Here is a 21,218-nt window from a genome sequence, read left to right on the forward strand (position 1 = left end):
AAAGTGCATCACAAGGAGTGTCACCTTTTGGCAGCTGCACCTTCTAGGCAGCTGTGACTCCAAGGAGGGTGCCAGCAGCAGTGAGATGCACCTTCTGACAGTTCATGAGCCATGAACACCATAAGGAGAGTGCACCAAAAGATGGGTGCATGCCAAGGGGGATGTACTCTCAGCATGATGTCACTCCAAAGGTGTCACTCCTAGCTATGTGCATAGCAGGGGGGATTGGGACAGGACAAGGGGCGATGGTTTTAAACTAAAAGGGGAGATTTAGACTAGACAGAAGGAAGAAATTAAACAATGGGGGTGGTGAAACACTGACCCAGATTGCCCAGAGAGGTGGCAGATGCCCCATCCCTGGAGAGATTCCAGGTCAGGCTGGACAGGGCTATGAGCAATCCACCCTAGTTGGGGATGTCCCTGCTCACTGCAGGGTGGGGGATTCGACTAGATGAGCTTTAAAGGCCCCTTCTTGCCCAAACCATAACCACTCTATGATTCTTATCCATCGAGATCAGCATCACCCAAGGCAGGTGTCACTCGCAGGCAGACGCACCCCAAGGCGCGTTCAAACCACCCCAGGCTGCAGCAGCGGAAGGGCACACCCCGGGAGAAGATGTCACCGTCGCTCCTATGCCGCCCTCCATCTGTGGCCCCCCAACAGGCAGGTGCACACACCCATCCATCCACCCCCTCCCCACCTGGCACCCGCCGCACCCCTCCCCGCCTCCGCGGCCGCCGCCTCCCGCGCACCCAGCGCGGCCGCCGCCGTTCCCGCCCGCCGAGCCGAGCCGCGCCGCGCCGAGCCGGGCCGGCCCTGTGCATTGTGGTCCGTCGGCGGGGGGCGAACATGGCCGAGAAGCAGAAGCACGACGGGCGGGTGAAGATCGGCCACTACGTGCTGGGAGACACGCTGGGGGTCGGCACCTTCGGCAAAGTCAAGAGCTGAGTACCGCGGCCGCGGGGAGGCAGGGAGGGGGCCGGGGCTCGCCGGGCTACGCACACCCCGCTCCGCTCCGCTCCTTCCCTCCCCGCTAGCGCGGGCCTCCGCGCCGGCCATCGTCTCCCCCTCGGCGGTTTCCCTGACGCCGCCACCGCCGCGCAGCATCCCCCGGGGGGCAGCGGGGGTCCGGCGGGCGGTGCTCGGCACCTCCCCGGTGGGGACGGGGCGGGAGGCGGCCCTTTGTCGCGGTGGGGGAAGAGGGATGGCAAGGAGGGTCGCGAGCAGGTGCTGGGAGATACAGACCTCGCCTTTCGGAAGCAGAGCGTTTAGCTACTGCCACTGCTGCTGCTGCAGCCCCCCCCCGCCACCCCGCCCCGGGGCTCCGAGCAGGACCCACCAAAACTTTCCTCCCGAACTAGGAGGGAGGCGATGGGGAGGTTGCACGCCGGGCACCGACCCGCATCCCTCCCGCTCCCTGCCTAGCCTGCGGGCCCTGCTGCCTTTTGCTGCCCCTTCCCCTTCGTGGCCAGGTGGCCGTTCAGCACGGGGGAGCCCAGGGGGTTTCTTCTGCCGCCCCCTTACGCATCGCGCCGGGAGCCTCGCAGCCTCCGTGACAGCCGGGGAGCGGTTCCCGCGGGGCTGGCACTGCGGCAGCAGGGATGGAGGGGTCGGGTCAGGCTGGGGCTGTACGGGGGGATTCCTCTGTCATTCATGCCAGAGCATTTTCAAAGCAGTTTGGCTTTACCTGTCAGTGAGATTTCCAAATATTTATAATCCCCTCCCCCCTCGTGAATTCTGCAATTGGGTGTGAATTTTATCTTTGAACTGAGATATTAAAAATGCCCCCCCAAGCAAAACAGGTAGCTGTGGTTCCAGGTTGGCAATGAGTTTGGATGGAGCCAAGGGAGCAGCTGTGCCCCTGCCCTGCTGGGACCTTACCCACAGAGCTGTGGCTGGGTGAAGGGGGTGATGTCCCCACACTCAGCCAGTGGGGTTTTAAAATAAATCGAAATTGACAGCAGGGGGAAGGAAACCACCACAACCACTGGAGCTACATCCACCTGTGACCATTAATCAGGCCCCTAAAAATATATTGCTGTGTTTAATCCCAAACCACAAATTTACTGCCTTGAGAAATTATCAAAATAAATATTTCTCACAGCAAGGACCATTTAAATCACTCCTGCGTATCAGCAGACCTCCAAAAGTGCTCCAAAGGCAATTTTTATTTTCCTTTGCAGCCCAAAGTCAGCCCTGCCAACAATAGAGTTCTTGCTTTAACTGCCTTCTAGGAGTAACTAGCACAACCCCCCCCCTCCCCCCACTCCCCGTGTATGACCCTGACCTTTGTTAAAACCTGACAGTTTCCAAAGACAGAGATTTTCTAGCTCAAAATCCTTTATAGGTAAGTAGTACTCATCTGTAGAGATAGATATTTATTAAATGTTTTCCTTGATATTTTGCGTGCAGCTGATGGGTGAAATTTGGGCTCGGAGGTAGGAAATGGAGATGAAGAAAGGAGACCTCCTACCGCTACAGAACTGTAGCATTTTCATCAAATAAGCGCTAGACAAAGCTGTGTTCTCGCCCTGTTTAGCGAGAGACATGAGAAAAGCAAGGAGATTTTTGCCTGATTGGTTCAAGTGTTCTCTGTTGTGGGTCATAATTGCTTTTTCACTGAGGAGGCTGGTGCCATCAGTGATGTTTTTCTTGTTGCTGATGTGTTTTCTTCAAACTCTGCCTTGAACAAGCCTTTGTCAGGGGAGCTTTCCCCCCCCCCCCCCCCCCCCCCCCCCCCGCCTTACTCCTCAAGGTTAAGCAATCATAAACACCAATTGTTAAGGATTATAATCACGAAAGAACTACAAAAAATGGCAATGAAAAGAAAGATTGAGTGAGGATGAGGTGGTAACTAAAGCTTGAATTTGTGGCTGGAGATGAGCAGTCACTTTGAGACATCAGAAACCAGAGGCAGGATAGGGGGGAAAAAATCCCTCTTGCCCCATTGGGGATGTTCATTCTGGCTCAGCGCTGTCTGGGTCATCAGGGAATTGATCCTCCTAAAAACTAGCTTAACACTGCAAGAAATTATTAGTTTTAAGTCTGGTCAGTTCCTTGATCTCATTTACAAGAAGACCACACAGGGCATGGATGTGAGAAAATAGGTTGGCAGATGAGAGCAGGATTTTGATGGTAATGCTGAAATTCTAGCTGGAAATGGTGGTGGAAATACAGGAGAGAGAAAAGCGGCAGGAGTTAACATGGTGGGTGTGAATGTGGTGGGTGGATAGGAGGTCTCCTGGCAAGGGCCAACATTGGTACACAGAATGATGCCAAATACAGGGAGAGCTGGTGCTAAGTTCTTGTCTCTGGCCTCCAGGCCAAAGATAAGATTAATTTGCAGAAAATAGAGCTGGGGAAATGATCTTGGATTTTGAGTTTAGTGAAGCAAGGAAGGAAGGAGGTGGCATCTCCTCCGCTGGTGGTTGGTAAGAACAGATGAGACAGAGGGCTGCTGTGTTTATCCTGGGCACATCCCACCCTGTGAAACCCCAAAGACTCCAAGACCACAGCAGCCCTTGCACAACGAGGTTCACGGGGGCTGCTGCTTGGAGAGCTTCAATCACAATCCAGCAGAGTAACACAAATATTTTTCCATGCAGTACCATGCATGATGTCCCTGATGGCCACTTTGTGGTTTCTTACCCACGCTTTTTGGCCACCAAGGTGACCAATTTGTGGTCCCTCAAGGACCAGCAGTGCTTGTGTTATGTTTGTATTGGTTATGATGGACTTGGGCCAGGGTCAGATCCCATTTTCCCAGGCGCTGTACCATTGCTCCTGAAGGGCAAACCCTTGTGTTGGTGGGAAGAGAAACTTAAGAGATGGCAGAGATGAAGGAAAGGGAAAGGAAGGATGATACAAGATAAGTGGCACTGGGGTTGAATTAATACAGTGTTGCTAAATATATGCTTTGGATGGATTTCATTTTTAACTTTGGGCTAAGATAAGGGCTGGCACAGCTGATGGGAAAGGAGCTTTCTCGCCCCTCCCTAAACTTTTGCCTTTCCCCGAAGCAGTTGCAACAATATTAACTGCTTGTGCTGCCCCAGCTGCATCAAACCTGTGCCCAGAGGTAGGCTTTGTTGGTACCTGCTGCTAAAATCCCATGTTGTCAAGGGGTTTTAATGATTATTTCAGCTTACTGTAGGATAAACACTCATCCTCCTCACTTTTTCTCTTATACAAAAAGAAGCCCCAAACCTGAATTAGGACTAGAAAGGTGTTCTTTCAGAAACAAATCCTATTGTATCTCTTCCCTTCTTAATAGTAACTAATGCTGAATCATTCTCATTGCCCAGGCAGTCACACCTGTGAGCAGAGGGGGTAGCAGCTAAGGACACTCGCATCACATCTCTTCTGGTCCTGTTTTTTGGAGTTTAGGGTCAGGGTTGCCACCTAACCCTAATGGCAGAGGGGTTTTATACAATGCAGTGTGCAGTGCTGCTCCTCATCTCAGTCTTGAATCCATGTCCCCTGCTCGCCCCAGCAGAGTCCTAGTTGCCAGATTTAAGCTGTGGTGGAGTTTACCTGAGGACTTGTTGCTAAAAGAGAAGACATAGGCTCAAATCCCCTTTCTAATGCTGCTGCTCAGCCCTCCTTCCTCCCCCTGGGCTTTTAATCTGTGGAGATAGAGGGAAGGAGAAGGCTTCCTCACCACTACCTGAAACCACTGCTGACCACCCTTGGGGTGAGGAGAGGATAAACCCATTGGAGACAAGCTGCACAATCATCCCTTCCATGCCTGTGGGAGGCATGAGAGGCAGCCTCTGCTCCTCATCCCTGGGCTGGATCACCCCACTGACATGCTCCAGCATGTGGGGTCAGAGACAGTGATCAGAGTGGATGTTAGGAAGAAATTCTTCAGCATGAGGGTGGTGAGACACTGGAACAGGTTGCCCAGGGAGGTGGTAGAAGCCTCATCCCTGGAGGTTTTTAAGGCCAGGCTGGATGTGGCTGTGAGCAACCTGCTGTAGTGTGAGGTGTCCCTGCCAATGGCAGGGAGGTTGGAACTTGCTGATCCTTGAGGTCCCTTCCAAAACTGACAATCCTGTGATTCTATGATGCCATGAGCAGGCAGAAGGTTGTCCATCCTGCCCCATGTCAAAATGCCTGCATCTACAGGCTGCAGTTGGAGAGACCTGAAAGGCTTAAAAGTCTCTCACCGCACAGCAAATTTTGTTCTGCCTTTGTCTGTCTCTCAAGGCCTTCAAGTAGGCTTAACAAGCCACTGGGGACTGAAACAATAATATCTCTTTATCTAATGCTTACTGTAAGCAAAGGATGGATTACAAAATAGGCTGTTTATTTTTAATTATTAATGTGTTTGGGCTAGCAAACCTTCACAGAGTTACACACTGTTTGTCATGGGTGGGAAAGAGATAACTGTTCAGCAATGGTATTAAAACCAAGAATTACTCATTCTGGGCATGACCATTTTGTTTTATTTCCCCCACCCCCTCCCCAAGTGTATAATAATTTTTCTTCCACAGCATGTACCTGGAAAAAGCCAAAAAGGGTTGTCTTGAAAGAAAGGGTGGTGGAAACTGGGGTTTTCTTCCTAGCTCAGCGATAAACCTCTTTGATTTGCTGTTCCTCAGTTTCCCAATTAGTGGCTTAGCCTGTTATAAATCTTTAATGGAACTGAATGAGTCAGGGGAATCTTTCAAAGCAGAGCTTCTTGTGCTTCCATGAAAGAGAGAGCAGAGGTGTCACGGTGCTATAACTGACCAAATGTTGCTGGTAGAGGACTGGATCTCAAGGAACCTGCTGAAGTTGTCTTATGCTCCTCTGTCCTGCCTTCCCCAGCCTCCTTGGTGTAACATAGAATAGAATAGAATAGAATAGAATAGAATAGAATAGAATAGAATAGAATAGAATAGAATAGAATAGAATAGAATAGAATAGAATAGAATAGAATAGACACACCACGTTGGAAGAGACCTTCAAGATCATCCCTGGAGGTGTTTAGGACCAGGCTGGATGAGGCTCTGGCCAGCCTGATCTAGTGTGGGATGTCCCTGCCCATGGCAGGGGGATTGGAACTAGATGATCCTTGTGGTCCCTTCTAACCCTGAATGATACTATGATACACCGTGACTACCTTGGCAATGGGAGATCAGTGCCCTTCATAAGATGACAGCTTGGGGAAGAATTGCTTGTGGTGAATTGAAGAGGCTGTACCCCAGCCCAGAGTAAACCTTGAGCATCCTTTTGTCCCCCTTGCACACACTCTACTTTGCAGACCCTTGCTCCAGCAAAACTTCCCTGCCATGGGGCAGGTCCAGCACTGCCCTACTGTCCTCTGCCTGAGGATGCTGCAGGGAAAAGGCCTTCTTGGACTATTTACAGCACTCTCCTTGCGCTGCACAAGGGAATTATCTGCCTCCTCAGCTAATCCCTCAATTGCATCTATACTGCAAATGCTCAGTTTATTTCCATTTCATCTAGGAGTTTTAAGTACTGTTGAGGAAGAAAATGGGCATGCAAAGTGGGTGCTTTAATTTTTCAAGGGCAGTAAAGTGGTTGTATTTTTAGAATGCTCTTACTGAGGAAAGAATCTCCAGTAGGTCTTATCTGGTGGCTAATAATAGTGACCTGGTGTGCCCTGAGCAGCGCCACTGCTGCCGCCCTGCCCTTCTCACGCCGCCCGCTCACGCTTCTGATCAGCTCATTAGAGCTTCCAAAATTACAGAGTCTTAATAATGTAATAACAAGGTTTGCTTGTGATTATTAACTCCTTGCACTCTCTGTTATTAACTGGCAGGGTAAGGCTCCTAATTAGAGAGCACAAATATTGACTGTAAGCAGGTTTTCCCTGCAGTCTGTAGGAAACCCATCTCCGTCTGTCACCGGTTTTAATATCACCTTAGAAAATGCTGATAAGGGGTAGCTCAAGGCCAGAGAACCTTTTCAGCCAGCAGCATCTAACTGACAAGGTTTCAAGCAGTTCCTGCTGTTAATTTCAGCATAAATCTTGCTTCCTAGGAGCTTTGTGTACTCCATTTAATGATAACAAACAGCTCAAGTTGTGCATTTGTTCACCGCCTTCCACATGATTTAGTGCAATCTCCCCAGAGACAGTGGTGCTGCTCCTAGTTAGTTTGTCCCCCCCACCATGCACAGGAGATAAGCAACAGCATCTCAGTGCACTGAGCTACTGAGCTGAGTGCATGTTCTAAAAACCCCCTGTTGGACTTTGTATCTTTTCCAAAGCCAGAGCCTGAAGCCAGCTTGTCGTCCGACCAAGCAGCGCACGCTCAGGAAAGTATAAATAGAAATTCATTTTAGTCATGCAAATCCTGCAGGCCTATTTTTGGGCAGGGGAAAATCCCTGTATCGTGTTTTTGAAGAAGACATGTGATGGTTGAGTTTTCAGGCTTCAGTTTTCTTAGGGATTTTAGCAGCCAGCCTGCTCCAGTGGAGATTCTCCTCTGCCGTGTCCATATGTCTGTTTCTGATTGATCTCGGTTTTACATGCTATGAATCCTTGCAAATTAGCTCCTCCAATAACTCACTCCTCTGGTTTATTTACTTGAGTGGTTTTTGCAGTCCCCTCTCTTCCATGAGTCCACAATAAAGTGCAAAGATTTCACCCCCTCATCTTCTGCTTCTTGTTCCCCCCCCACACTTCAAGGTTGCCTTTTTGCTAATAAATCACAGTGGCCTGAATGCGGTGTGGGAGGCTTGCTACAGTGTTTAGTGACTTTGCAATGCTCTCTCTTCCTAATAGTTGGGGAACACCAGCTGACAGGGCACAAAGTGGCAGTTAAAATCCTCAACAGACAGAAAATAAGGAGCCTGGATGTGGTGGGAAAGATCAAACGAGAAATTCAAAACCTTAAACTCTTCCGGCACCCTCATATCATCAAACTGTAAGTAACCTCTTCTGCCTTGGCCTCAGCTTACTCCTGCCTTTGCAGAGGCTTCACATACTGATACTGTCTTGGCTTCTGGAGGTGGCTTCACATACTTGTGCTCAGCTTAATCCTCCCTTTGCAAAGGCTTCACATACTGAAGTCGACTTGGTTTCAGGAGATGGCTTGGTGTAGTGGAAAATGGTAGGTATGTGGTCAAGTTTCTGCATGTTAGAGGCGAATGTTGCTTTTTGAGAGTCTCCCACTAACTTACGGGAGCACACAGAATCATAGAATTGTCAGGGTTGGAAGGGACATCAAAGATCATCCAGTTCCAACCACCCTGCCATGGGCAGGGACACCTCACACTACAGCAGGTTGCTCACAGCCACATCCAGCCTGGCCTTAAAGACCTCCAGGGATGAGGTTTCCACCACCTCCCTGGGCAACCTGTTCCGATGTCTCACCACCCTCATGGGGAACTCTTTCCTAATATCTGAATCTACCCATATCTGAATTTACCCATTCCCCCCAGTTCTGTCACTTCCTGACACCCTAAGAAGTCCCTCCCTGATTTTCTTGTAAGCCCCCTTCAGACACTGGAAGGCCACAATAAGGTCTCTTCAGAGCCTTCTCTTCTCCAGACTGAACAGCTCCAACTCTCTCAGTCTGTCCTCATAGGAGAGCTGCTCCAGCACAGTTGAAGATGGAAGATGTTCTCCAGAGGTCCCTTCCAACCCCTGCCATTCTGTGATTCTGTGTTTCTTCCATGGAGAGTGGAAGTTACTGTAAGAGGCCAATAGCCCTGCAGCAAGTTTTGCTCAGCTAAAGCTGTTCAGTCTGCCCTCTCTTCCATGGAGAGGCCACTGGAAAGGTGTGGAGAGAGGGTCTGGACTTTCCTGCTGTTAGGAGTTTGGGGTTGGTGGTGTGTTTTTTTGTTTGTTTGTTTTTATGATGACCCTTTTTAAACTTCCTGTCTGCAGAAGCTACTGAGAGTTATGCCTGAGGAGCTGCAGCTCAGTCAGGCTCATAGAGCGAAGCCTTGGCCTGAAGTCAATAGGATTTCTGTTTTAATGGCTGTGATTATCCAGAGCTTAAAGGGACATTATTTTTAATTTATTATTCAGACAGAAGTTTTCAAAGTTGCCACTCAGATGAAGCTGAATTGAGAGTTGTAAATCAGCACCTGCACTCCAGCCTCTGGGATTCCTTCTCAATCCCCAGTTTGTGCAGGCAGTCCACGTTAATGAGGCACTCGATAATATCTTTGGCATTTCTATAAAAGAAAGCTGTTGAATGGTAACTGCAAGGAGAAGTTGACATTTAGGTCAGCCTTAAAACTGGCAGGGGATACAGCAAATACCTGGGACTTAGAGGCAAGAGAAAACAAATTCTCTCTACAGTTAAATAACTAACCATGCAGCAACTGTTGACTTTAGAGTAACTGTGCAGCTCCCTGGATTTATTGGAGAACAGATTGGTATTATTCCATGAAAAAGGCAGCAAGAGTCCTCAGCTGTGTACCCAGCATCCTGCAAGTTAAGTCCTGTTCACACATTTGTCAAAGTATTAAAGCCTGAAAATGAATCATAGAATGGTCCAGGCTGGAAGGGACCTCCAAAGGTCATCCAGTCTGATCTCCTCTGTAGTCATCAGGGACATCCTCCACTAGATCAGGTTGCCCAGAGCCCTGTTGAGCCTCACCCTGAATATCTCCAGGGATGGGGCCTCAATCACCTCCCTGGGCAACCTGTTCCAGTGTTCCACCACCCTCATAGTAAAGAACTTGCTCCTAATATCCAATCTAAACCTTCTCTTCTCTAGTTTGAAGCCATTGTCCCTTGTCCTGTCACTGCAGGCTTTTGTAAACATCCTTTCTGTTGCCCCTTTCAGGTACTGGGAGGCTGCTATTAGGTCTTCCTGGAGCCTTCTCTTCTCCAGGCTGAACACCCCCACCTCCCTCAGCCTGTCCTCACAACAGAGTTGCTGCAACCCCCTGATCATTTTTGTGGCCCTCCCCTGGACTTGCTCCATCAGGTCCATGTCCTTCCTATGTTGAGGGCTCCAGAGCTGCACACAGTACTCCAGGTGAGGTCTCAGCAGAGCAGAGCAAAGTGGCAGAATCACCTCTCTGGATCTGCTGGCAATGCTGCTTTTGATGCAGCCCAGGCTGTGATTTGCCATTTGGGCTGCAAGCTCACACTGCCTGCTCATGTCCAGCTTCTCATCCATCAGCACCCCCAAGTCCTTTTCCTGAGGGCTGCTTTCTATCACCTCCTCCCCTAGGCTGTATTGATAGTGAGGATTGTTTCAGCCCAGGTGCAGAGCCCTGCACTTGCTCTTGTTGAACTTGATGAGGTTCACCTGGGCCCAGCTCTCCATCTTGTCCAGTTCCCTCTGGATGCCATCCTGTCCCTGTGGTGTATGGACAACACCAATCAGCTTAGTGTCATCTGCAGACTTGCTGATGGTGCATTCAATCTCACTGTCTGTGTAATTGATGGCAGTATTAAACAGCACAGGTCCCAGTAGGGGCCCCTGAGGGCCACTACTTGCCCAGTTTAACTGTGTTGGTGTTCTCTGGTGCACGCTGCAGTCATGAAATACAGTGATGTAAAAGGAGGTGAGGAGGAAGAGCATGGGACACAAACCTCCTCTCACAGTAGCTTTTTACATGTATCTAAAAGCAGTAGTGGGTATTTCACAGTAATTAGCAATAACTTATGTGTCTGGGTTCAAAGCACTTCAGAGGAATGAGGTTGATCCTCTTGACCTTTGTGGGGACTGTCCCCTCTCCACTTGGCTGATCGCCGAAAGCTGTTTGAAATGTGTTTGTTTCAAATCATAACCCCTGGGAATTCAGCTGGGAAAAACCCCAGAGCAAACACCAATGTATCTGAAATAAAACAGAGAGGGGGGCTCAGCTGGTGCTGCTGTGGACTCTTGCAGCTTCATTGACCTCAGAGATCACTGGCGGTTTGCACCAGCTGGGACACTGAAATCCCTCTACAGCATTCAGGGAGGGTTTTGAATGAAAATGGAGAATAAATTTTCAAGTCAAGGATGATAATTCTTTCTTTCTTTCTTTTTTTCCTTTTTTTGGCCTGTTCTCAAGTATAGAGGGATTAAATATTTGAACATCAGCTTCTTGGAGTGCTTTTGTTTCTGTACCTTTCCAAGAGAAGCTCACTCTAGTATCTAGAGAACTTCTTTATCTTTGTCCTTGGAAATCAGTGAGAATTATAGAACAGTTTGGGTTGGAAGGGATCTCCAAAGGTCCTCTAATCCAAACCCCCTGCAGTCAGCAGGGACATCCTCCACTAGATCAGGTTGCTCAGAGCCATGTCGAGCCTGTCCTTGAATATCTCTAGGGATGGGGCCTGAACTACCTCCCTGGACAATCTATTCCAGTGTTTCACCACCCTCATGGTGCAGAACTTGTTACTAACATCCAATGTAAATCTGCTCTGCTCTCATTTCAAACCATTGCCCCTTGTCCTGTCACTGCAGGCCTTTGCAAACAGTCCCTCTGCAGCATTCTTGTAGCCCCCTTCAGGTACTGAAAGGTTGCTGTTAGGTCTCCCTGGAGCCTTCTTCTCTCCAGGCTGAACAGCCCCAGCTCCCTCAGCCTGTCCTTGTAGGAGGGGCTATTGAGGTAGGCAGTTTGAAGGGCCGTGCAGGGACATCTTCCACTAGATCACGTTGCTCAAAGCCTTATCATGCCTCACCTTAAATATCTTCAGGAATTGGACCTTGAATTATCTCCAGGACCTTGACTACCTGCCTGGGCAACCTGTTCCAGTGTTCTACCACCCTCATGGTGCAGAACTTATTCCTAACATCCAATGTAAATCTGCTCTGCTCTAATTTCAAACCATTGTCCCTCATCCTACCCCTGCAGACCTTTGGAAGCAGTCCTTCTGCAGCCTTCTTGCAGCCCCCTTCAAGTACTGGAGGACTGCTTTGCCCCAGCTATCGAAGCCTCGTTTCTAAAACTGTTGTTGCAGTTCTTAGCCAAGCTGGAAATTTGAAAGGCAGGACAGCCTGAAATGTGGTGGAACTGTCTGGCAGAGATTTCAGAGGATTATTTAAAAGCTTGAAGGAAAACCGTGGGTCTGTCAAAGAGATCCTTTCATAGACAAGGGAGAGATGATACTCAAACTAAGAGACTGCTTTTCAGGAGTGGAAAGCAATTACAAATGCTTCTTTGAAGGCTTCACTTGAAGCTAAAACAATCTGTTTAAAAGCCTTTCCTCATTCTTAATTACTTTTTTTCTTTCCTTTTTTTTTGCCTTTCCAAACCCACTTTTGAAGGTACCAGGTCATCAGCACTCCAACAGACTTCTTCATGGTCATGGAGTACGTGTCCGGCGGTGAACTGTTCGATTACATCTGCAAGCACGGACGTGTAAGTGCCACTACCCCATCTGTCAGCCCCAGTGCTTGTGTGGGGGGAGGACAGTGTTTAGAGGCAAAATGTGCCTCTAAAGTGTGGATTTCCTGGAGGGTAGGAGGATGCTGCAGAGGGACCTGGACAGGCTGGGTCAATGGGCTGAGGCCAGTGGCATGAGGTTCAACAAGGCCAAGTGCAAGGTCCTGCACTTTGGCCGCTATAACCCCATGCAGTGCTTCAGACTGGGGGGGGTGAGTGGCTGGAGAGCAGCCTGGCAGAAAGGGATCTGGCAGTGCTGGGTGACAGCAGCTGGACATGAGTCAGCAGTGTGCCCAGGGGGCATGGAAGGCCAATGGCATGTTAACCTGGATCAGGAATGGTGTGGCCAGCAGGACTAGGGATGGAATTCTGCCCTGTACTTGGCACTGGTGAGCACTGTGTGCAGCTCTGGAAGGATATTGAGGTGCTGGAGCAGGTCCAGAGGAGAGCAACCAGACTGGGGAAGGGACTGGAGGGAAAGTCTTATGAGGAAAGGTTGAGGGAGCTGGGGGTGTTCAGCCTGGAGAACAGGAGACTTAGAGGGGACCTTATCACTCTCTACAACTACCTGAAGGGAAGTCGTAGTCAGGTGTGGGTCAGGCTCTTCTCCCAGGCAACTTGTGACGGGACAAGAGGCCATGGTATGAAGCTGAGACAGGGAAGGTTTAGGTTAGATATTGAGAAGGACTTCCTCACAGAAAGGCTGAGTAGGCACTGGGATGGACTGCCCAGGGAGGTGGTGGAGTCGCCATCCCTGGAGATCTTTAAGAAAAGCTTGGATGTGGCGCTTGGTGGCACGGTTTAGCTGATGTGGTGGTGTTAGGTTGTAGGCTGGACTTGATGATCTCAGAGGTCTTTTCCAGCCTTAACAATTATTCTGTGAAAAGGGCTGCTAAAGGCAGTGTTGGTGAGGGTTAAGGCCCCAAAATAGAAGTTGCTTCCCAGCAATCCCATCTGGAACGTCTCCTACCTGGCTCGCACCAAAAGTGGTGCGCAGTTTGGGTTTGTTGTTTCTTTTTTTTTGGCAGCGCTCTTTGATGTATTTTGATACCCAGACCAAAATATCCATGGTTAACATCTTGCTCAGTGCAAATATTTGGAAAACTAGCTGGTTTTATAATTATTTTTTTTTTAGCTGTGGTTTGCCTGTCAAAGCCCCCACGATTCGGCAGCAGATTTACGGTACTGCAGGGGGAGGCCGCTCGGTGTGGTCTCCATTCCAGTCCACTCACCTTCCCCAGACTCCCCCTTGGCTCCAGCTGGGGTTTTTTTGAAGACCTTTTCAAGGATGTGGCTTATCTGAAGAACATTTTCAAACACCTGAGGAGAGAAGGCTGAGAGGGGATCTGATCCATGTCTATAAATGTCTGAGGGGTGGATGTCAAGATGAAGGTCCCAGGTTCTTGGTGGTGGTGCCCAAGGATAAGACAAGGAATGATGGGAGCAAGCTAGAACACAAGAGGTGCCGCCTCAGTATGAGGAGACACTTCTGTATGGTGGAGGCACCAGAGCCCTGGAACAGGCTGCCCAGAGAGGTTGCAGATTCTCCTTCTCTGGAGATTTTCCAAACCCACATGGATGTGTTCCTGTGTGACCTGCCCTAGGTGATCCTGCTCTGGCAGTGGGGTCGGACTGGATGATCTCTGGAGGTGCCTTCCAACCTCTAACACTTGTGTTTTTTGTGAAAGTATCTCAGGCACAGGTTGAGCCCATGAAATGTGATACCATGGTTACAAAGTATCATAGTATCAGTCAGGGTTGGAAGGGACCACAAGGATCATCTAGGTCCAACCCCCTGCCATGAGCAGGGACACCCCACACTAGATCAGGCTGGCCAGAGCCTCATCCAGCCTGGTCTTAAACACCTCCAGGGACGGCACCCCAACCACCTCCCCAGACAACCCATTCCAGGGCTTCACCACTCTCATGGTGAAGAACCTCCTCCTCACATCCAGCCTGAATCGCCTCACCTCCAGCTTCATTCCATTCCCCCTAGTCCTATCACTACCTGAGATCCTGAGAAGTCCTTCCCCAGCCTTCCTGTAGGCCCCCTTCAGATACTGGAAGGCCACAATTAGGTCACCTCGGAGCCTTCTCTTCTCCAGACTGAACAGCCCCAACTCCTTCAGTCTGTCCTCATAGGAGAGGTGCTCCAGCCCTCTGATCATCCTCATGGCCCTTCTCTGGACACCTTCCAGCACCTCCAGATCACTCTTGCAATAGGGGCTCCAGAACTGGACGCAGTACTCCAGGTGGGGTCTCAGCAGACCTTGACCTGCTGGCCACACTTCTTCTGATGCAGCTCAGGACCTGATTGGCTTTGCAGGCTGCAAGTGCACATTGAGAGCTCATGTTGAGCTTCTCATCCACCAGCACCCCAAGTCTCTCTCTTCTGGGCTGCTTTCCAGCCAGTCACTGCCCAGCCTGTATTTGTGCCTGGGATTGCCTCGACCCAGATGCAGGACCCTGCACTTGCTCTTGTTGTACCTCATGAGATTGTCTTGTGCCCACCTCTCCAGCCTGTCAAGGTCCCTCTGGATGGCCTCCCTTCCCTCCAGTGTGTCTGCTGCACTGCACAGCTTGGTGTCATCAGCAAACTTGCTGAGGGTGCCTCAATGCCACTGTCCATGTCACCCACAAAGATGTTGAACAAGACAGGTCCCAGGACTGATCCCTGAGGGACTCCGCTTGTCACTGGCCTCCACTGGCCAGCAGTGTGCCCCCCATGGACTTTCTCATAGGTAGGGGGCAATGGCAGGGCAAGGAAGTAAAACTGGCCTGAGGTGGGCATCCAGGCTGAGGCTTCAGGTGAAGGATCAGCCCATCTTATGTTTCCTCTCTGTGCTCCAAACATCAATACAATTTATAATAAATTTGTTTAGAATAGTGCACTGATCAATGGAGCTGATTCCATTTGCTTGTCTGCCTACAGTCCTGATTTCCAGCATTTTTTTCCCATCTGGACCTTTTCAATGATTAATTTGGATCCTCTCAACTTTCTGCATTCAGAAATTAGATTTTTCCTGAAGAGGGATGAGTGAAATGACTAAAACCACTCACTTTCTTCATCATTTTAAATGCAGTTTCTCTAATATAGCTTCTACAGTTTTATAAGTAATATATATAGCTAATTAAAATTTTCACAATATGCCACCTTGTTTTTGGGTGAAGAAAAAGACTTGGGGGTGTTGGTTGCTGAGAAGCTCCCTATGAGCCAGCAGTGCCCTCATGCAGCCCAGAAGGCAGCTGTGTGCTGGGCTGCAGCAAGAGGAGTGTGGCCAGCAGGGCAAGAGAGGAGATTCTGCCCCTTAACTCTGCTCTGCTGAGACCTCACCTCCAATACTGCCTCTAGTTCTGGTGTCCCTACCATGAGGACACAGAGCTGTTGAACTGAGTCCACAGGAGGCCACAAAGATGATCCAAGGGCTGGAGCACCTCTGCTCCGGGGATAGGCTGAGGAAGCTGAGGTGGTTCAGCCAGAGAAGAGAAGACTCCAGGGAGACCTTAGAGCTGTCTTCCAACTCCTGAAGGGATCCTACAGGAAGGCTGCAGAGGGACTTTTCATAAGAGTGTCTAGAGACAGGACAAGGGGGAATGGTTTGAAGCTGAGGGAGAGCAGCTTCAGACTGGATCTTAGGAAGAAGTTCTTCAGTAGGAGGGTGAGACTCTGGAATAGACTGCCCTGGGAGTCTGTGGATGCCTCCTGCCTGGGGATGTTTCAAGGCCAGGCTATATGAGGCCTTGAGCAGCTGAGTCTAGTTGAGAGGTGTCCCTGCCCACGGTGGGGAGGTTGGAGTAGATGATCTCTGAGGTCCCTTCCAACCTAAGCCATTCTGTGATCCTATGATTCTTTAGCTTTTATTTTCCCAAACTTTCTGTCTGAGGAACTGCTCCCTGCAGCATCCTCTGCAGTGCTTTGTCCAGCCTCAGTCTGCATGTGCTGTACAGCAAAGCTGGCTCCATTGGGATGCAGGCTGTTGCCTCATAGGTGTCATCACTGAGTTGTTCTTGATAGCTCAGATCAATGTAGGTTTCTAACTTGGCTACATCATTTGCAAACACATCATGGCATGGCATCCTGGCCTGCATCAGCAATAGTGTGGCCAGCAGGAGCAGGGAAGTCATTCTGCCCTGGACTCAGCACTGGTTAGGCCACACCCTGAGTCCTGTGTCCAGTTGTGAGCCCCTCAGTTTAAGAAGGACATTGAGACACTTGAACGTGTCCAGAGAAGGGCAACAAGGCTGGGGAGAGGTATGGAGCACAGCCCTATGAGGAGAGGCTGAGGGAGCTGGGGGTGTTTAGCCTGGAGAAGAGGAGGCTCAGGAGAGACCTTATTGCTCTCTACAGCTTCCTGAAAGCGGGTTGTATCCAGGTGGGGGTTGGTCTCTTCTGCCAGGCAACCAGCACCAGAAGAAGAGGACACAGTCTCAAGCAGTGCCAGGAGAGGTTTAGACTCGAGGTGAGGAGAGAGTTCTTCCCAGAATGAGAGGTTGGCCATTGGAATGTGCTGCCTAGGGAGGTGGTGGAGTCACTGTCCCTGAAGGTGTTCAAAAAAGGCTTGGATGTCGCACTTGGAGCCATGGTTTAGTTGTCATGAAGTGTTAGGTAATAGGTTGGACTTGATGATCTCTGAGGTCTTTTCCCACCTGGTTGATTCTATGATTCTGTCATAGAAGGCAGGGTGGGAAACTTCCTTTATTTGCTGCTTCTGGTCACAGGCATGCTGTGAGTTTCTCTGCACCCTGGAACACGCTGGCTCCTTGCTAAGTCAAACCTTCTGTTGCCAGCCCTGCAGGCAGACCCAACCTTCAGGACTGTTTCCCCTCCATGTCCCTAGGTCGAAGAGGCAGAAGCTCGCCGCCTTTTCCAGCAGATCCTCTCGGCGGTGGATTACTGCCACAGGCACATGGTTGTCCACAGAGACCTGAAACCAGAGAACGTGCTGCTGGACGCTCACATGAACGCAAAGATAGCTGATTTTGGTATGTGACCCCAGCAGCATTCCAGACACGCAGCCAGCTCCCAGGCGTTCGCTGGAGCGTGGCCGTACGGCAGCGCCGTACGCAACCTGGAGCCTCTTTTCCTAACCACCAGCAGCGGCTTTGCCTGCAAAGCCCCCCAGTTGTAAACACCAACCCTCCTGCAAAAGCCAGGGATTACTCCTTGCAGGCAGCTCCTGTGCTGGCATTAAGGCTGGAGCAGCAAAGTGCTTTGCAAGTCTTTGCTGTGTTTTTAGTAATAAGCAGCTGAGAGAAAGGTTGAGCCGATTGATGTTTAGGACAGAGAGGGTGCAGTTAGTTCAGAGGGAGCTGGCTGCCTGTGTTGGTATGTTCTTTGTGTGGCTGGCCTTGTGCTCTTGGCCTCACTTTATTGGACAAATGAGCAGTAAAAGGAGATTCCAATTGGAATGCATTGAAATGGCTCAGCCGCCACCTCAGTGACTGGTGAGGTGGCATCTGGAGTATCGTGTCCAGTTCTGGGCCCTCAATTCAAGAAGGACCTCAGGAAACTGCTTGAAAGAGTCCAGCACAGAGCCACAAAGATGATTAAAGGGGTGGAACGGAACATCTTCCTTACGAGGACAGGCTGGGGGAGCTGTGGGCTCTTTAGCTTGGAGAAGAGCAGCTTGAGGGGTGACCTCATTCATGTTTATAAAGATGTGCAGGGTGAGTGCCAAGAGGATGGAGCCAGGCTCTGCTGGGTGATGTCCAATGACAGCACAAGGGGCAATGGGTGGAAGTTGAAGCATAGGAAGTTCCATGGAAACAGGAGGTAAAATGTTTTCCCTGTGAGGGTGACAAAGCCCTGGAACAGGCTGCTCATGGGGGTTGTGGAGTCTCCCTCTCTGGAGATACTCAAGACCCACCTAGATGTGTTCCTGGGTGACCTGCCCTGGGTGATGCTGCTCTGGCAGGGGGGTTGGACTGGATGATCTTTTGAGGTCCCTTCCAGCCCCTAACATTCTGTGATTCTGTCACTCCTTTCTAACTTCTGGAAGACAAGCTCAGTCCTGGTGAGTTCTTTCTAGCACCATAACATTTACTGATTTCACAACCCCACAGGATTCACACAGGAAGTGCATGCTCTGTGGTGAATTATGTCTCTTTTCCTCTGTGCTCTGGGATTTGCAACTTAAAGGAGGAAAATTAACCTGGAGTAAATATTCCATGTTTGGATGTGAAAATGGCAACAACAATAATTTGTAAATCAGCTCAATGGAGTCTGTCTAAATTTTGTCAACAATTCCACTCCAAATTTCTCCCTCCACTTCTTAGACCTGTACTCTGTGACTGGACCTTCATATCCTCTCTCCATCATAAGAAGGACACAGAGCTGTTGGAGCAAGTTCCAGAGGAGGGCCACAAGGATGATCCAAGGGCTGTTGCACCTCTACTAGGAGGATAGGCTGAGGGAGCTGAGGTTGTTCAGCCTGGAGAACAGAAGACTCCAGGGCACCTTAGAGCTGCCTTCCAACAGCTGAAGGGATCCTCCAGGCAGGCTGCAGAGGGACGTTTCATGAGGGTTTCTAGAGACAGGACAAGGGGGAATTGTTTGAAGCTGAGGGGGAGCATGGTTAGACTGGATCTTAGGAAGAAGCTCTCGAGTATGAGGGTGGTGAGACTCTGGGATAGGCTTCCCGGGGAGGTTGTGGATGCCTCCTGCCTGGGGATGCTCAAGGCCAGGTTAGATGAGGGCTTGGGCAGCTGAGTCTAGCTAAGAGGTGTCCCTGCCCATGGTGGGGAGGTTGGAGTAGGTGATTTCTGAGGCCCCTTCCACCCTGAGCCATTCTGGGATTCTATGATCTGCAGTAAGCATCTTGTTTTTAGGGTTGTCCAACATGATGTCAGATGGCGAGTTTCTGCGCACCAGCTGTGGTTCCCCAAATTATGCAGCTCCTGAAGTCATCTCTGGAAGGTAGGACATTCCACTTCTGATCAGAGCCTGTGTGAGCATGTGATCTTTAAACTTCTTCTGGGGATTGGAAGCCTCCCTGGGGGAGTTGAAGGCCAGGCTGGATGAGGCCTTGTGCAGCTGAGTCTAGTTGAGAGGTGTCCCTGCTCATGGCAGGGAGGTTGGAGGAGACAATCTCTGAAGTCCCTTCTTACCTGAGCTATTCTGTCCTTCTATGAAGCAACACTGCACATCTGTTAGAAGCAGCTGAATCCTCCTGACCTGTGAATCTGCTGGGGAAAATGTGGAAGTTTTCTTGGTTCTGACCTTTCTCAATAGCTGTAGTAGCAAACTGTGTTTCACTAGAGGTGTTTATTTTGGAGGAATTGTTAATTGCGAATAGAATAGAATAGACCAGACCAGGTTGGAAGAGACCTTCAAGATTATTGTGTCCAACCTATCATCCAACACCACCTAATCAACTAAACCATGCAACCAAGCATCCTATCAAGTCTCCTCCTGAACACCTCCAGTGATGGTGGCTCCACCACCTCCTCGGGCATCCCATTCCAATGGGCAATCACTCTCTCTGTGTAAAACTTCCTCCTAACCTCCAGCCTAAACCTCCCCTGGCACAGCTTGAGACTGTGTCCTCTTGTTCTGGTGCCGGTTGCCTGGGAGAAGAGAAGAAGATGTTACCTGTTTATGTTGCTAATTAAAGAGGGTGCAAATAGGGAAGTTTCAGGTGGAAGGGCTTTTCCAGCTCACCCCCTTCTCTCCTAACACACAGTGTTGATGAGGAGAGCCATTCACTAACCATCGAATCAGGAAGATCTTCAATCACTTCCCTACACTGTTGAACTCTTGTAGTGAAAACGTTTGTCTGCTGCTTGCTTCAGACAGGGGTTTTGTTCCTGACAGTGGGATCAACAAGCATAATTTGCTTTTGGATGGATAAATTGAATTGACAAACCTCCAGTGGGGTTGCCTCCCTCAGCATGCAGCATCTGTACAACACATGGCCTGTTGAATGCACTCTGCAAGGCTGAGCCATGTTGGCACACAAGTGCTACCTTCTGTATTTTATGTCAGGAGCCTAAGTTACATAGAATGGAGTATTTTTGGTTGTGGATTTTTTGGTTGTTTGGTTGGTGTGGAGTTTTTTTTTGGTTGGGGGTTTTTTGTTTGGTTTGGGGTTTTTTTGTTGTTTGTTTTTTCCTTAGCACAGCAAGGATTGCAAAGAGAGACTTTCAGATCTTCAGCCCTCTGCATGGTCCTTCAAACAGCCTTTCTTAATAGCCTCTCCTACGAGGACAGGCTGAGGGAGCTGGGGTTGTTCAGCCTAGAAAAGAGAAGGCTCCAGGGAGACCCTAGTAGAGACTTCCAGTACCTGAACGGGGCTACAAGAAGGCTGCAGAGGGACTGCTTCCAAAGGCCTGCAGGGATAGGAGGAGGGGCACTGGTCTGAAATGAGAGAAGAGCAGATTTAGATTGGATGTTAGGAGCAAGTTCTGCACCATGAGGGTGGTGGAACACTGAAACAGGTTGCCCAGGGAGGTGGTTGAGGCCCAATCCCTGGAGATACTCAAGGTGAGGCTCAACAGTGCTCTGAGCAACCTGATCTAGTGGGGGATGTCCCTGCTGACTGCAGGGGGATTTGGACTAGAGGACCTTTGGAGGTCCCTTCTGGACCCAAACCATTCTGTGATTATTTGCCCTGTGTTTTTGACTCCTCCTTTGCACAAGCATCAATTCTTCTAGTCCAACATATTTGTGCCTCTTACTGTAGCTTTTGAATCCAGCATTTTGTTCAAAGTCTGTGCTTCCTGTCATGCTGATTAGTTTATCCCATTTACACCAGTGCGAGAGTTGGCAGAATAGCCTAGGAATCAGACCAGCATCCAAGAGCCCTGTTGTGACTACAGTACAAGACCAAGTGCAAGGTCCTGCAGCTGGGATAGGGGCTGGGCAGGGACTGGCTTGAGAGCAGCCCTGAAGAAAAGGGCCTGTGGGGTGCTGGGAGATGAGAAGCTC

At 49.8% G+C, this 21,218-nt stretch overlaps 1 protein-coding gene across 1 annotated transcript in view; it reads left to right on the forward strand.

The window, feature by feature from the left end:
- The first annotated feature begins 834 nt into the window (after positions 1 to 834).
- The window catches only part of PRKAA2 (protein kinase AMP-activated catalytic subunit alpha 2), a 38,910-nt gene continuing 18,526 nt past the window's right edge, over positions 835 to 21,218 (forward strand). Inside the window, exons 1-5 of the mRNA XM_068140686.1 lie at positions 835 to 944; positions 7,737 to 7,878; positions 12,175 to 12,268; positions 17,131 to 17,275; positions 19,121 to 19,208. Coding sequence (XP_067996787.1) covers positions 851 to 944; positions 7,737 to 7,878; positions 12,175 to 12,268; positions 17,131 to 17,275; positions 19,121 to 19,208 — 563 coding nt within the window. The 5' untranslated portion in view covers positions 835 to 850. The remainder of the gene's footprint in view (positions 945 to 7,736; positions 7,879 to 12,174; positions 12,269 to 17,130; positions 17,276 to 19,120; positions 19,209 to 21,218) is intronic.

Source organism: Melanerpes formicivorus, unplaced genomic scaffold (genome assembly GCF_026170545.1).
Source record: "Melanerpes formicivorus ecotype bairdi unplaced genomic scaffold, bMelFor1.0.p_v2 SCAF_7, whole genome shotgun sequence".
Classification (NCBI taxonomy): Eukaryota; Metazoa; Chordata; class Aves; order Piciformes; family Picidae; genus Melanerpes; species Melanerpes formicivorus.